At 35.3% G+C, this 14,450-nt stretch overlaps 2 protein-coding genes across 2 annotated transcripts; both read left to right on the top strand.

Annotated features, from left to right (window-relative positions):
* Positions 1 to 707: 707 nt before the first annotated feature.
* Positions 708 to 1,078, top strand: LOC149170581 (aquaporin PIP2-5-like). Its single transcript, XM_089427317.1, has 2 exons — positions 708 to 842; positions 934 to 1,078. The coding sequence occupies exons 1-2, from the start codon at positions 738 to 740 to the stop codon at positions 1,042 to 1,044; spliced, it is 216 nt and encodes a 71-aa protein (XP_089283443.1). The 5' UTR covers positions 708 to 737; the 3' UTR covers positions 1,045 to 1,078.
* Positions 1,079 to 2,656: 1,578 nt separating this feature from the next.
* On the top strand, positions 2,657 to 4,802 carry LOC149170580 (pleiotropic drug resistance protein TUR2-like). The gene is made up of 5 exons (XM_089425637.1): positions 2,657 to 2,700; positions 2,987 to 3,214; positions 3,387 to 3,558; positions 4,017 to 4,271; positions 4,507 to 4,802. Exons 1-5 carry the CDS (start codon positions 2,657 to 2,659, stop codon positions 4,774 to 4,776), a joined length of 969 nt encoding a protein of 322 aa, XP_089281763.1. The 3' UTR covers positions 4,777 to 4,802.
* The last annotated feature ends 9,648 nt before the right edge of the window (positions 4,803 to 14,450 follow it).

The raw sequence follows: 14,450 nt of genomic DNA, 5'->3' as shown, positions 1-14,450 counted from the left end.
GTGCTATATGTAGGCGAGCAAGTTGATTTCTCATTATGAGTCATTGTTCTCAGGTAGGCCGCGCCCTTTTTTTGGAACTGGTTTCTTTTATAAGCGAGGTCCTTCGATAATATGACATATAATCTCTAGGTTCTGTACCAGGGTTTCGACCATGAGGCCAAAACTGTGTTCTGAGTTTTCTCGCAATTGCTAGAGTTGGAATGTCAAAGGTTTCATTATCTGTTTTTAGTTCAGCCTCCTCCATGGCGGTTGCCAAAAAATATTCTAATAGTTTGTTACAGTTTGTTGTAAAATAGTTTGATGCGTGTCCAGTATTACAATTTGTTGTAAAATTGTTTGACGTGTTTCTGTGTTTAGCGTTGTATTTGTCTGGCAACGACGTGACTTTTGGTGTTGCATGTCATGCTCTGCCCTTCCTAAGATTCCGTCTTATAAATGAGAGAGATCGTAATGTTCTCCTTGGAAGTGAAATTTCCAGTCGGACTATTTCTTTTGGAAATGGGATATGCACCTCGCTCTCGACGATTTCTGGTGAGGAATTCCATGTGAACGATTTCTGGTGAGGAATTTCCATGTGAACCTTGCCTGTACGTTATCATTGTCCATTTCTTGAACGTGTATGCAGTAAGCAATTTTATTATTATGTATAATACACTGATTATTTAATCTATTAATAGATGCTAATATACTGATTGGCGCAGGCTTTGGCTCCAGTTTCAATTGGTTTTGCTGTATTCATGGTACACTTGGCAACCATTCCCGTCACTGGAACGGGCATCAATCCTGCCAGAAGCTTTGGAGCAGCCGTGATTTATGGCCATAAGAAATCCTGGGACGACCATGTAAGAAGAGGATAATAGTCTCCTTTCTGTTGTTTTCTATTTATCAGTATTGCAGATTTTATGGAATTAAATTTTGATTCTTACATTGCAGTGGATCTTCTGGGTTGGTCCTCTTATTGGAGCTACGGTAGCTGCTGCATTTCACAAATACGTTATCCGAGCATCCCTGAAATGGCACAGCAAGGAACCCAACAATGTTTAATACAGAAACTGGACTTTGTTCATGCGGATGCATTTGTGTTGTAAAAATTGTGTTTGCTTTTAGATGTTGTATGTTTTGAGGGGCCAATATTTCGCGTACGCCGGATGTTAATCTCAGAATAGGCATCAATAGATGCTAAAATAAATTTGATACGATGCCAAAAAGTATTGTTGTCCTTATTTGGCAAGTTGATTCCAATCGTATTTTGTCCGCCAAACATTTCTAATGTCAGGATTGTGTCTTATAAGCAGTGTATTGCTGAAAAGAGTGTTGCTGCCTAGATGGTGTGGGAGGCTGCTGGGTGTGGGGTGAGACGAGGAGCAATGTATAGCACCTGACGTCCGGTCTAGGGTTCGACTCTTTCAGAGATCATTAATAATTATTGTTCTTTAGTGAAGTTTAAGTTACCTTTTCAGTCGTCTAAATTCTTTAAATGCAGTTTCTTCGGTGTCTTGCCAACCTGGAATATACTTATCGATATGCCATGTTTTCTGGAAACGTAAGCCGCGTCATGCCCGCAGCCCGACATGTGTATGTCAAAGAAGGCCAGCAATGCATAATAATTCTATTTTTTATTTTCTTAAGTTAAGCAAATGTGCATCGGCCATTGCCATGTCACATGCCAGAGGAGAGAGTAGGCCAGTAAGTTTAAGAATCAATGTTGAATTTAATGTGTGAATCATTTAAATGGATTTGAATTTTTTTTCCAGAAAATACAAAAGGAGTTAATAAATTAACTGTGTGAATCATTTAAATGGATTTGAATTTTTTTCCAGAAAATACAAAAGGAGTTAATAAATTAAAGTTAATTTGTTTGAATTATTTAAATGGATTTGAATCTTTTTCAAGAAAATACAAAAGAAATTAATAAATTAAAGTTAATCTGTTTGAATTATTTAAATGCATAGTGGGAGTTGAAATTCAAAATGTATATTAGATATTAAAATTTTAATTGAAAATGTTTTTATTTATTTATTTTTAAATTAAAATTACATTGTATATTAATATTTCAAAAATGCTTTGAGTAGAATTACTTTTGCTTACTTGTATTATGCTCGTTTCCTTACCTGTATCATGTCACTCATACAAGTGTAGTATATGCAGATGTCATGACATAGCTAGCACAATCTCTTTTTCCTAGGTCTAATTGAACTAAGGTGAACCTGGATTGTTCCTTCTCATGCCTAATAGAACTAGTAATCCCAAGTATAACATGGTCCCATGTAAGGCCATCCTGTCCTATCAACCCATCCCGGAAACTGAACTTGTAAATTCCTCTGACTAAACTTTGATGTCATGTGTATTACACAAATTTCATGTTAAATCGTGCCCCACAGCAAAGAAAAATTCTTGCATGTTAGCTTTCTGCCATGTGCATGATAGCTCTTTGACACGCCATGGAGCCTCGCACAACACTTGTCTCTAATCAACTTCACCACTGATCTTTAACATACCTGCTTCACCACCCATTTGCTTCTAATCTACTGCTTTGATTTACAGTTTGATAGGAGTGTAGCGAAGCAAAGAACCTATCCATTCCACTGCTTTACATTATGATTTGACAGTTCAATATGGTTCGCTACACTGATCTGTGTCTTTAGTTAACACGACGATGGCGCAGTCGGTTCTCCGTGTAGAGGTGTTACGGCTAGTTATGTAGGAGTAATAGCAGGGTTCAGCCAGGGGCCCGCATTTTTTTAAATATATTCCCATCTCCTAGAGCATTTAAATTGTTTTTATATTCCCATTTCCCATACAAATCATGGATAGGCTATAGTTTTGCATGCATATAAGTTTCCATGTTTATTTATCCCAATTTGATTATGTTTTGGACTTACAATTCATATCTCCATTAGCTATAATGCCAGCATTTTGTGTTTTATGAATGTGGATTTATTTAATGCTACTGAAAACATAATGCATAATGTGGGTTTTTCCACAGGCATAATAAAGTTCTCATTCAGGAACTCAGCGAACCAGTCCAAGACTCAAAGGATTTGTGTTTTGAAAGGCATTTTGGTCAATCCTTTGCAGTTCAAATCATGGCTTGTTTGTGGAAGCAAAACTCGTCGTATTGGAGAAATCCTCAGTACAACACCCTTCGACTCATATTCACCTTTTGCTGCACCCTAATATTTGGCACTATTTTCTGGAGAATTGACCGGAAGATGTAAACATTACTTTCTCCTACAATCACAAAATCTAATCAATCTAGACCCAATTCTTTTGTGTCATTGGATGTTGTTTACGAGCAAAACCAACAAGTATACTAAATACTTTGGGATGCAATCTAATATTCAAGGTAGATGCAATTCTTATGTGTCATTGGATGTTGTTTACAGGCAGAACCAACAAAATATATTAAATGCTTTGGGATCCATGTTCGCAGCTATTATATTCCTGGGTTTCAGCAATGCCGTTTCTGTCCAACCAGTAGTCGATGTCGAAAGGATAGTTTTATATAGAGAAAAGGGAGCAGGAATGTATTCGGCTCTTCCGTATGCTATTGCTCAGGTATGTACTTTTTGCAGGAACGTATTCGGCTCTTCCGTATGATATTGCTCAGATATGCACTTTTTGGTTTTGTATTGTTTTATCAATATAGACTCATTCAATTTAATTTGATCATTGTTAAATTGGCGTATACATTTTTTTTGGTTCATGAACAAGGAACCCATCTAGTAGCATTTGATTAGTAAAGTGTAAATTTACATAAGTGCATATATTCTATTTTTTTATTTGAATTTAGTATTTGATTACAAAAGTATAAATTTACAAAATCGAACCTAAAATAAATTTAATTATTAAAACCTAAATTTGTAGAAATATATATATATATATATATATATATATATATATATATATCTACCTCTGCATACTCTTAAAACGCTCAAACTGTAATATTATAAAAATAAGCATACAAACATAGCTTTAAAGCCTTCTACTAATACAACCATATTTATGTTACACAGCTTTTGATCGAAGTGCCATACATATATATTCAAACACTGGTCTATGGTGTGATAGTTTATGCATTGACAGGCATGAAGTGGACAGCAACCCAATTCTTTTGGTATTTGTTTTTCATGTTCTTCACGTTCCTTTATACCACATACTATGGGATGATAATGGCGGCTGTCACTCCTAATGCAACCATAGCTTCAGTTCTCTCCTCGGCTTGTATTGCAGTGTGGATGATTTTTAGCGGCTTCATAATTCCACGTCCGGTGAGAATTACAGAGTATTTTCTCTATGTATTGTTCAATTTAATTTGATTGCAGATTTTGGAAATTCCATGATGGATAGGAGTATAATCAGTTCATTTTAGTGGTTTCTATCTATCAAATTTCCAAAACTCTTACCATAAAAAAAGTAATTACTCTTTTTTTTCCCTTTGGGCTCGTCACAAAAATTAGTCAAATAAATGTTCATTGATAATGTGAGTGTTTTTGGGCGTTACAGCGGATTCCTCTGTGGTGGAGATGGTATTACTGGGCATGCCCCTTCGCATGGACGCTCTACGGACTGGCGGTATCTCAGTTTGGCGATATTTCAGATGAAGTGGTGATGGCAGATGGCGAGAAGCAACAAGTGAACGAATTTCTGAGTAATTACTTTGGATATAAACACGATTTTCTGGGACCGGTTGCAGTTGCAACAGTGACAATCGCACTTTTGTTCGCTGCGATCTTTGCACTGAGCATTAGAACACTTAATTTCCAAAAAAGATAGAAAGAGCCTTTATTCTTTTGTTCAGAACAAAGGATTTTTTTACAATCTATGACTGATTTCAGTTGCTTGAGTAAGTAAACAAATTAGAGGGAGATAGCTACAGAAAACAAGTTATGTTCGTATCAATGAATAAATTCTTATAAAATATTTTATTTATAATAAATAAATAAATAATTATAAAAATAAAAGAAATCTGCGTAACGCAATACATATTATTATCTTCTATATACATATTTTCATTTTTCATTTTTATCTTCTATATACATATTTTCATTTTTCATTTTTAAATATTTATGGTGAATTATAGTCATTATTTTTATTAAAAGATAATAGTCATTATTTTTATTAAAAGATAATTTTAATTTAATAATTTTTTTTAAATGATTAATTTTTATTTTTTAAAATTATTAAAATATAAATTTATAAATTAATAATTTACAATACATTAACACTAACAAAGTGAAATTAATTTTTTGAGGAGCTCACGTGGTAAGATACTGAAAATGAAAACTAAATGAAAACAATGTCTCATCTTCACATCTAGACAATTTGCTAAATTTTAATTTAAACATTTTATAAGCATATTCATTATATAAAATAATGTTTTAATTTAAATATCTTAATAAATTAATGTAATAGTTTACGGAAGTTCGATTTTTTTGTTTTTAAATTAGAAGTTTTATTTTTAACAAATATTTAGACAGTAAATTATATTACAGTAGAAATATAATATTCGTATCACAAAGCACAAAACTGAGTTTTATGTTGGATGGAATGTGATTGCCGCACCCACCAAACTCTTCATTAATCACATTTGGTCATCCAAAGGCAAAGTTAAATATGGTTTCTGCAAGGTTGGCACCTCCTCTAAGTTCCTGCAGACCCCAGCAGGGACTACCGCCACGACAGTGGCTCCTTGTTTTCGATTTGAATGCTCAAATATCACGGCCGTAATTCTTGGTGTTGATGATTTTGGTTGTCTTTCTTTCTCTTCCTTTTTGGTAGCCCATAGATTGCAATTTATGTAGTAGGGCCAGTAAAGGAATGCTGAAATAATTTACTGTGAGCATTTTGTGTTATGTGGTAGCCTATAGATTGTATGTTATGGAATAGGATAGGAAAGGAATGTTGAAATAATTATAATGTAAGCCTTTTTTAACCTATGATGATATAACTAGATTCAAGAAAAAAAATAGTGGTAAATTTTTTTATATATATTTTGATGGGTTGGAATTAATAATGGCCATGATGGCATTATAGGATTGGTTTCATTTTAATTTTGATTTATATGTTGATATAATTAGATCTAAGAAAAAATTAGTGGTAAATTCTCTTATATATATTTTGATCTTTTCGAATTAATAATGGGCATGATTGCATTATAGAATTGGTTTTATCTTAATTTTGATTTAACACAGCCTTCAAAAGAATTGAATTGTAAAAATATAAATCTTATTAAAGGTGTAATTATTCCAAATGCTTAATATTATAAAATAAATTCATACGTATTTATATTTTGAAAAAGAACTATGTATTTAGCAAATTTGATTTTTTAGTTTGATGAAATAGAAAGAAAAATAAATGTATATTGATATATATGCTGTATTTTTTCCACATACTTTAGACACTATAAAATATTTGTTTTTCAAAAAAAAATTCAAAGCTTTTATTTTTATGGAGTAAATGTCTTATTCGAAATTTGATTTTGTTAGATCAGAGCATACATAACACAAAAAATTTATACTCAAAGACTTAGCTTGATTCTGAACATTCTCCCACTTGAAGCCAAATATGAATCAAGTCACACTGAGTCCTACCATGCCTCTATATAACTGATGTTTATTTCGTGGTAGAATCTTAGTGAACATATCAGCAGGGTTCCTATCTGTATGGATCTTTTCCAAGGGTAACCATTTTTCCTCCAACACATGCCGGATCCAATGGTACCTTAAGTCAATGTTCTTGGTTTTTGAATGAAATGCTGGGTTTTTCGCCAAGTGAAAGGCACTCTGGCTATCAAAATATAACACATACTTTTCCTTCTTTATTCCTATCTCTCCTAGGAATCGTTGCATCCACAACATCTCTATACAAGCTTTTGTTGTAGCTATGTACTCTACTTCTGTTGTAGAGAGGGCTACTATTCTTTGTAGCCTTGACACCCAAGATATTGTTGCACCTGCAAAAGTATACAAATAACCTGTAGTGGACTTTCTGGTGTCCATATCTCCAGCCATATCTACGTCTGTAAATCCTTCAAGCACAATCTTATTATGAACAAAACATAAACAATAATGACTAGTACCCTTGAGATACCTCAAAATCCATTTTACTCCATGCCAATGTTGTTTGCCTAGATTGGCAAGGAACCTGCTCACTACTCCCACTGAATATGCAATGTCTAGTCGTGTGCATACTATGGCATACATCAAGCTACCAACTCCTGAAGCATAAGGAATCTTTCTCATCCCTTCTTTCTCCTTGTCATCACTAGGACATAATTTAGTACTCAACTTGAAGTGGTTGTAAGGGGTGTACCAACTGGCTTGGAATCCTTCATATTAAACCTATCAAGCAACTTCTTGATATATTTTTCTTGTGATAGCCACAACCTTTTGTTTTTCATGTCACGCATAATCCGCATGCCCAATATCTGTTGTGCTGGTCCCAAATCCTTCATTGCAAATTTTCTGCCCAAATATTTCTTCAACCTATTGATCTTATTCTTATCATGCCTAACAATCAACATGTCATCCACATATAACAAAAATATAATATACTTTCCTTGATCATACCTCTTGATATAGACACAATGGTCAGCTTCTAACCTCTGAAAACCATGTTCCAACATGAATGAATCAAATTTCTTGTACCATTGTCGGGGTGCATGTTTCAACGCATAGAGACTCTTCTTCAACCTGCAAACAAGGTCTTCTTTTCCTTTCTCTATGAAGCCTTCTGGATGCTCCATATAAATTTCTTCCTCCAATTCACCATGAAGGAAAGCAGTTCTTACATCTAACTATTCACATTTTAAGTCTAAAGTAGAAAGTAGACCAAGAATGACTCTAATGGATGGCGTTTTAACAACAGGTGAGAAAATTTTAGTGAAGTCAATACCTTCTTTTTGGGAAAAAACATTCACCACTAGCCTTGATCTATACCTCTCCTCCTTTTTGTCACCTTCATGCTTAATCCTGTAAACCCATTTATTTTGTAGAGCCTTTCTACCATTTGGGAGGTTTTCCAACTCCCAAATTTTATTTTCCAGCAAAGAGTTCATTTCTTCTTCACTGTGCTCAACTTTACAAGGTTCTTGAAAACAATTAGGCTCACCTTCATCAATCAACAAAATATAGTTTGAAGGAGGATACCGTTGTGAAGGCTTATGAGACCTAGAAGATCTGCAAGCCAACTGTGGTGGTGCATTCTCAGGTTAAATCTCCTGTAAAGGTTCCTGCAAGATTCCTTCTTCTTGTTGTTCATCATTTCCTACTTGTTGTTCTTGATGCTCCTGAATTTGTTGTTCATTTTCTTGCATTGGTGGGATGTTTTCCTGCTACTCTTCAAACCTGTCAATAACCTTCTTGACCTCCAACTCACCTATAGTCCTCTTGAACATTTCTGACTCATCAAATATAACATCCCTGCTTCTAATAATTTTATGTTTGACTAGATCCCATAGACGATAACCAAAATCTTCATCCACACCTCCCAAAAATATGCATTTCATAGATTTATCATCTAGCTTAGTTATATTTTCTTTGGGAATATGTACAAATGCTTCACATCCAAAGATTTTCAAGTGAGAATTATTCAAATTCTTACCATTCCAAACTTCTTCAGGGATACCTCCATCCAAGGCTATAGTTGGAGATCTATTTATGACGTAGCAAGCGGTCCTGACTTCTTTAGCCCAAAAATTCTTCTCTAAACCAGAATTGGACAACATACTTCACACCTTTTCCATTATTATGCAATTCATCCTTTCTGTGACACCATTCTATTGAGGAGTACGAGGCACACTCTTCTCATTCTTTATGCCAAACCTGATACAATATTCCTTATATGCATTTGAGCAATATTCTCCACCATTATCTGCTCATACACACTTCAGCAATTTGTTTGTCTCTCTTTCGACAGCAACATGGAATTTTTGAAATATTTCAAACACTTCACTTTTAATTTTCATAGGATATGCCCCAACCTTCCTGGATGCGTCATCTATAAATGTTACAAAATATGATGCTCCTCCTATTGATTTGATGTTAACAGGACCAAACACATCCGAGTGTACCAGTTCTAGCACATTTTTCTTTCTGTCATGGCCACCTCTGAGGAATGAAACCCTTCTTTTTCTACCATATATACAATGCTCACAAAGATCAAGATTATAGGATTTCAAACCTAGCAATAAATTTTTACCAACAAGGATTTTTAAGCCCTTCTCACTCATGTGACCCAAACCCTTATGCCACAGCCAAATCTGATTTTCCTGTCAGTGTCTCCAATGTGTATAATGTTCCTGTCTTGGGTCCTTTGGCCATGACCAATGCTCCTTTGCTAATGTTCTAGCCTATTTTTCCAAAGCTTGTGGAATAGCCTTCGTCATCCAGCTGTCCCATAGAGATTAAACTCATTCGCATTTCGAGTACATGCCTCACCTGCTTCAACAATATATCTTGTCCATCTTTCATCTTGATTTGGACATCTCCCACTCCAATAATACTGCAAAAGCGATTATTCCTAAAATGGACTCTACCATAATCACCAAGATTATATGAAACAAAACTATCTTTGCATGGGGTTACATGGTGAGATGCCCCAGAGTTAAGGATCCAATCAAAGCTATTACTAGATGTATATACACATGCATCCTCTTCTGAAATAGTAAACAACAATCACCATCTGTGGCTACAGCAGTAGTCTCACATTCATTTGTGTTGGATGACTTGTGATTTGTACTGGACGGTCTCTGATCCTTTTGTCCTTTCTTCCAGAATTGACATTCTTTCTTCATGTGCCCAGGTTTGTTGCAATGAAAGTAGATGATCCTGCCTCTCCTTAATTTTGATCAGCCTCTCGATCTTCATCTCCCTCGCTAGTCTCGATCCATTCTCCTACCACGATCAGCTAGAGCTAGAGCCTCTCCTCCCTGGTTTTCCACAATTGACTTGTGTCGCAGCTCCTCATTCATTAAATTGTTGCTCACATCATCAAACTTCAGGGCCCCTGTAGTTGTTGAAGTGCTCATAGCTACAATTAAATTTTCCCACCTGTCTGGCATAAAACACATTAGAAAAAACGACTCTAATTTCATCATCTATAATGATTTTAGCAGAGGTAAGTTGATTAGTAATGATATTAAATGCATTCAAGTGCTCAGCAACTAAATCACCCCCTTTCATCTTGAGATTATAAAGCTTCTTCATAAAGAACACTTTTCTTGATGTCGTGTTCTTCTCATATAGGTCATGGAGCTTCTTCCGTAATCCTTCTACTACCTTTTCTCCAGACACATTGAAATAAACATTCTTTTCTAAATATTGGTGGATTGTTGCAATCACTTTTCTATCTAGATTATTCCACTCTTCGTTTGTCATCGATGAGAGTTTCTTTGTTGTACCCTCAATTGGAAAATACGGATCCTTTAAAATCAGTATATCCTCCATTTGTGATTTCCATAGGGCAAAGTTAGCCCCGCTCAACTTCTCCATATCTGTAACTGTCGTCTCCATTTTCAATCAAATTCATGCCCCAAGACACAAAAACTCCACTTAAAAATAAAACTTTAATTATTACTCTTTAAAATTTAGTACTAATGACCTTCCTCCTTTTAAAATACCCTTTTCAAAATTCTTGCTCCTTTTAAAATATACTTTTCAAAATTCCAACATCTATTTATACATGTTTCATAATAAATATAAAAACGTATATAATGTTTTAACGTTTTCACATTTCACACATACATATGTTGGTTTGAGAAAAAACTTGATGTATACGTGCAAGCTTGATGTAAAAAATGTAGTTTGAATAGGGTAACTGAGGAAATAAAATAAACATTCAGTTATACATTGACCAAGAAAGATTCATAACTAACTAGAAAACTGAATTCAATCACACAAATAACAACACAGGATTTATGTGGTAAAACCTTGATAGGTGTGTCAAGGAAACACCCACGGGGCAAGGGATTGGAATCTCTATTCAATCAACAATGATTCTCTATGATTACATTTCTCGGGCATTCACTAGTTTTATACAAGCCTCCTCCATTACATAACTGTTGTTTCGGTATAAATCTAACTAGTAGTAACTAATACAATTATTACTCATATTTACATAATTTGTTGTCAAACTTCCAACAAACTGCACCTTGACAACAATTTTCCTAATCCCTTGCCCATGCCCATTCATCACCTTTTCTGCAAGCCAAGAGAAGCTAAACACCATCGCAGCTTCTCTACTGTAACTGGATTTGTGAATATGTCTACACAATTCTCTCTCATATGGACCTTTTGAAGAGCTATTTTTCCGCCATTGATCACATGTTTCAGAAAATGACACCTTACATCAATGTGCTTGGTTCTACTGTACATCCACCTTCTCTTGCATCCTTCCAATCTCATCAAGCAGGCCCTTTAACCAGATTGCTTCTTTACCGACATCTGAAGCAGCTATATATTCAGCTTCGGTAGTGGACAATGCAACTGTTTCATGACACTTTGACATCCAACTAATTGCTCCACCTACAAGAGTAAAGACATAACCTGTAGTAGATCTTCTTTTGTCCAAATCACCTGCATAATCGACATCTACATATCTGCAGACTGATCCTTCACCACCACTAAAGATGATACAATGGTCACTTGTGCCTCTTAGATATCGAAGCACCCATTTCAGCGCTTGGCAATGTTCTTCACATGGATTTGCCATGAACCTGTTGACAACTCCAACTACATGTGAAATGTTAGGTCTTGCAGATACCATCGCATACATTAAGTTGCCTACAACATCTACATATGGTACATGAGACATATACTACTTTTCTTCATCAGTTCTAGGACTCAAAACTGAAGAAATCTTAAAATGGGAAGCTAGTGGAACGTTAACAGGTTTCACATTGTTCATAGAGAACTTTTCAAGTACTTTCTCCACATACTTCTGTTGTGATAACCAAAGCTTACCATTTTTCTTGTCTCTGTGTATCTCCATGCCCAAGATATGTTTTGCTACTCCAAGATCCTTCATATCAAACATCCTAGAGAGCTTGGCCTTTAACCTGTTGATCTCTTCCATGCTTTTGCTTGCAATAAGAATATCATCAACATACAAAGCTAAGATAATGAATATGCCATTGAAACTTTTGAAGTATACACAATGATCATACTCACTTCTTATAAAATTCTAGCTCACCATGAAGGAATCAAACTTCTTGTACCATTATCTGGGAGACTGCCTCAGACCATACAATGACTTCTTGAGCTTGCAAATTAATCTTCTGATGTGACCTTGTACAAAACCTTTTCGCTGTTTCATATATATCTCTTCATTCAAATCACCATGTAGAAAAGATGTTTTAACATCTAACTGTTCTAACTCAAGATTAATTAATGTAATTAGTGCCAACATAGTACGAATATAAACAAGTTTTACAACTGGAGAAAAAATCTCATGAAAGTCTATACCTTCAACCTGAGAATACCCTTTTTCTACCAGTCTCACCTTATACCTTTTGATACTTCCATCAACTTTCTGTTTCAGTTTGAAGACCCACTTGCATCCAATAACACTTCTCCCTTCAGGAAGCTCTACAAGATCCCAGGTATTGTTCTTGGCTAAGGAATCCATTTCTTCTTCCATAGTCGTTTTCCATTTTTCGCTATCTGTATCATCTACTGCTTCATGATAACAAGAAGGTTCCCCAGATTCAGTAATCAAAGCAAAAGATGAAGCAGAATCCTCATACCTTTTGGGAGTTTTTCTTTCCCTTGTAGACCTTCTTAGAGCGACTGGTTGCTGAACTGGTTCAGAAGCTTCAATGACTTCCTTTGTGTCTTCAACACCTTTTTCTCCAGAAGTCTCTCCTTCCTTTTGACTGTCACCAAAAGGTCTAGCCTCCAACTGAACTCGTTGATTTGGTGATACCTGCTCCTGTTCAATTCTTTCAACATTTGATTTTAAAAGAGAAGATTCATCAAATGTTACATCTCTACCAATGACTATCTTCTGCAATGTAGGATCTTGTTGATGCCCCGAAAATCAGGTCGAAAACAAGGGGGATACCCGCCCGGTCCGGACCTTGGTTGGCAGCTCCTTATCCGTTTGGTATAGCGGGTCCGACTGGGGATAATGGGACTAGTTTCCCAATCTATGAGTGTGTGTGTGTAGAATTGGATGTTGTTGATCTAACAGTTCCTATCTAAGCTATTCTAATTCAAACTTTAATCTAATTCTATGCTATTGTAATCTAATAAAAAACAGCACATCTAATCTATGCTAACGCGGGATGTAATTCTTCTATTATGCAATCTAAAGAGATTTCAAATAACAACTGGTAATAAATATCCTTCAGCGATTATAAGAAAGGAAATCAATTGAGATGAACTATTTCGCATAAAAAGTTAGGCAAAACAATTGTGAACAACATATCGCATGATAAGCTATTCATACATTAAACATAAATAAATAGCTACCACCGTAAAAAAGTGCCAAATGGTAACTCAAGCATTCATGCAATAACATATAAACAACTAAAAACTGTATATCACTTTAACATATAAGCAGAAATGATCAAGAGATAAAAGTACCATTTATGACTGGTCCTACTCATAAGCTTCAAGTAATAATGATTTATCTCTCCTTGCTCTAACATCTACTAAGAGTACAGAAGTGCAACATCAGTAGCAGATATCAAATGCAAACATCAGCAAATCTTGATCCATTCATTCACTAAAACCTCCTCTGAGGGTGCAAAAGTGCATGTTCTGAGGACAAGTTTTTGATAAATTTCTGGACCCTTCTCTAAATGCATGAGAAGGGTTTAAATACTACTAACTAAATAACTTAATTACAGAGATTTAGGATACGGTTTAAATGACCGCCCTTTTTCTAAGCAAAACTATTTCTAAAAATTAAATCTCATATCTAACTATTTCTGCATTTGCTCCTTAATGTTGCGAGCATTCAATATTTTCCTGGGTAGAGTCGGTTGACTGTCTTCCACTTTTGGTTGAGCTAAGCAAACAGAAATGGCAAGAGCTGGCACCATCTTTTCAGCAAAATAGAAGATATACTTGAGAATCATCTTCTAGCTATGTGGATTTACTGTGTATGCTTAGTAATAATCCAAATTCCACTTGGTTAACCCTCAAATTGCCTCTACCTTTGCTTTCTTGCGTTTTCTGGGCTTACGAGTGACTAAGCAGTTAGGGACTTTGCTTTTTGAGCAATTTTCTCAGTGATGTGAGATTAGCGCTAGGCGCTAATCGCGCATCGGAAACTACCTCCGTTCTTTGATCTGGGCCTTTCTGGTGCCTTTTTCGCCTTTAGCGCCTTTTCCTTCACCGGGTATAAGCTTCAAAATTTTGTAAACATACTGCTTTCATGATCTTCTGACCTTGAGCATTAAATCACCTGTTGATATCAGCATTTTTCAACTACTCATTCAACCA

The sequence above is a fragment of the Pinus tabuliformis genome, chromosome 4_2 (genome assembly GCF_031772625.1).
Source record: "Pinus tabuliformis cultivar Carrire ecotype Pingquan chromosome 4_2, CPIR1, whole genome shotgun sequence".
Lineage (NCBI taxonomy): Eukaryota > Viridiplantae > Streptophyta > Pinopsida > Pinales > Pinaceae > Pinus > Pinus tabuliformis.
Note: the sequence above shows the minus strand (reverse complement) of the source record. Positions and strands in the feature narration are given on the sequence as shown.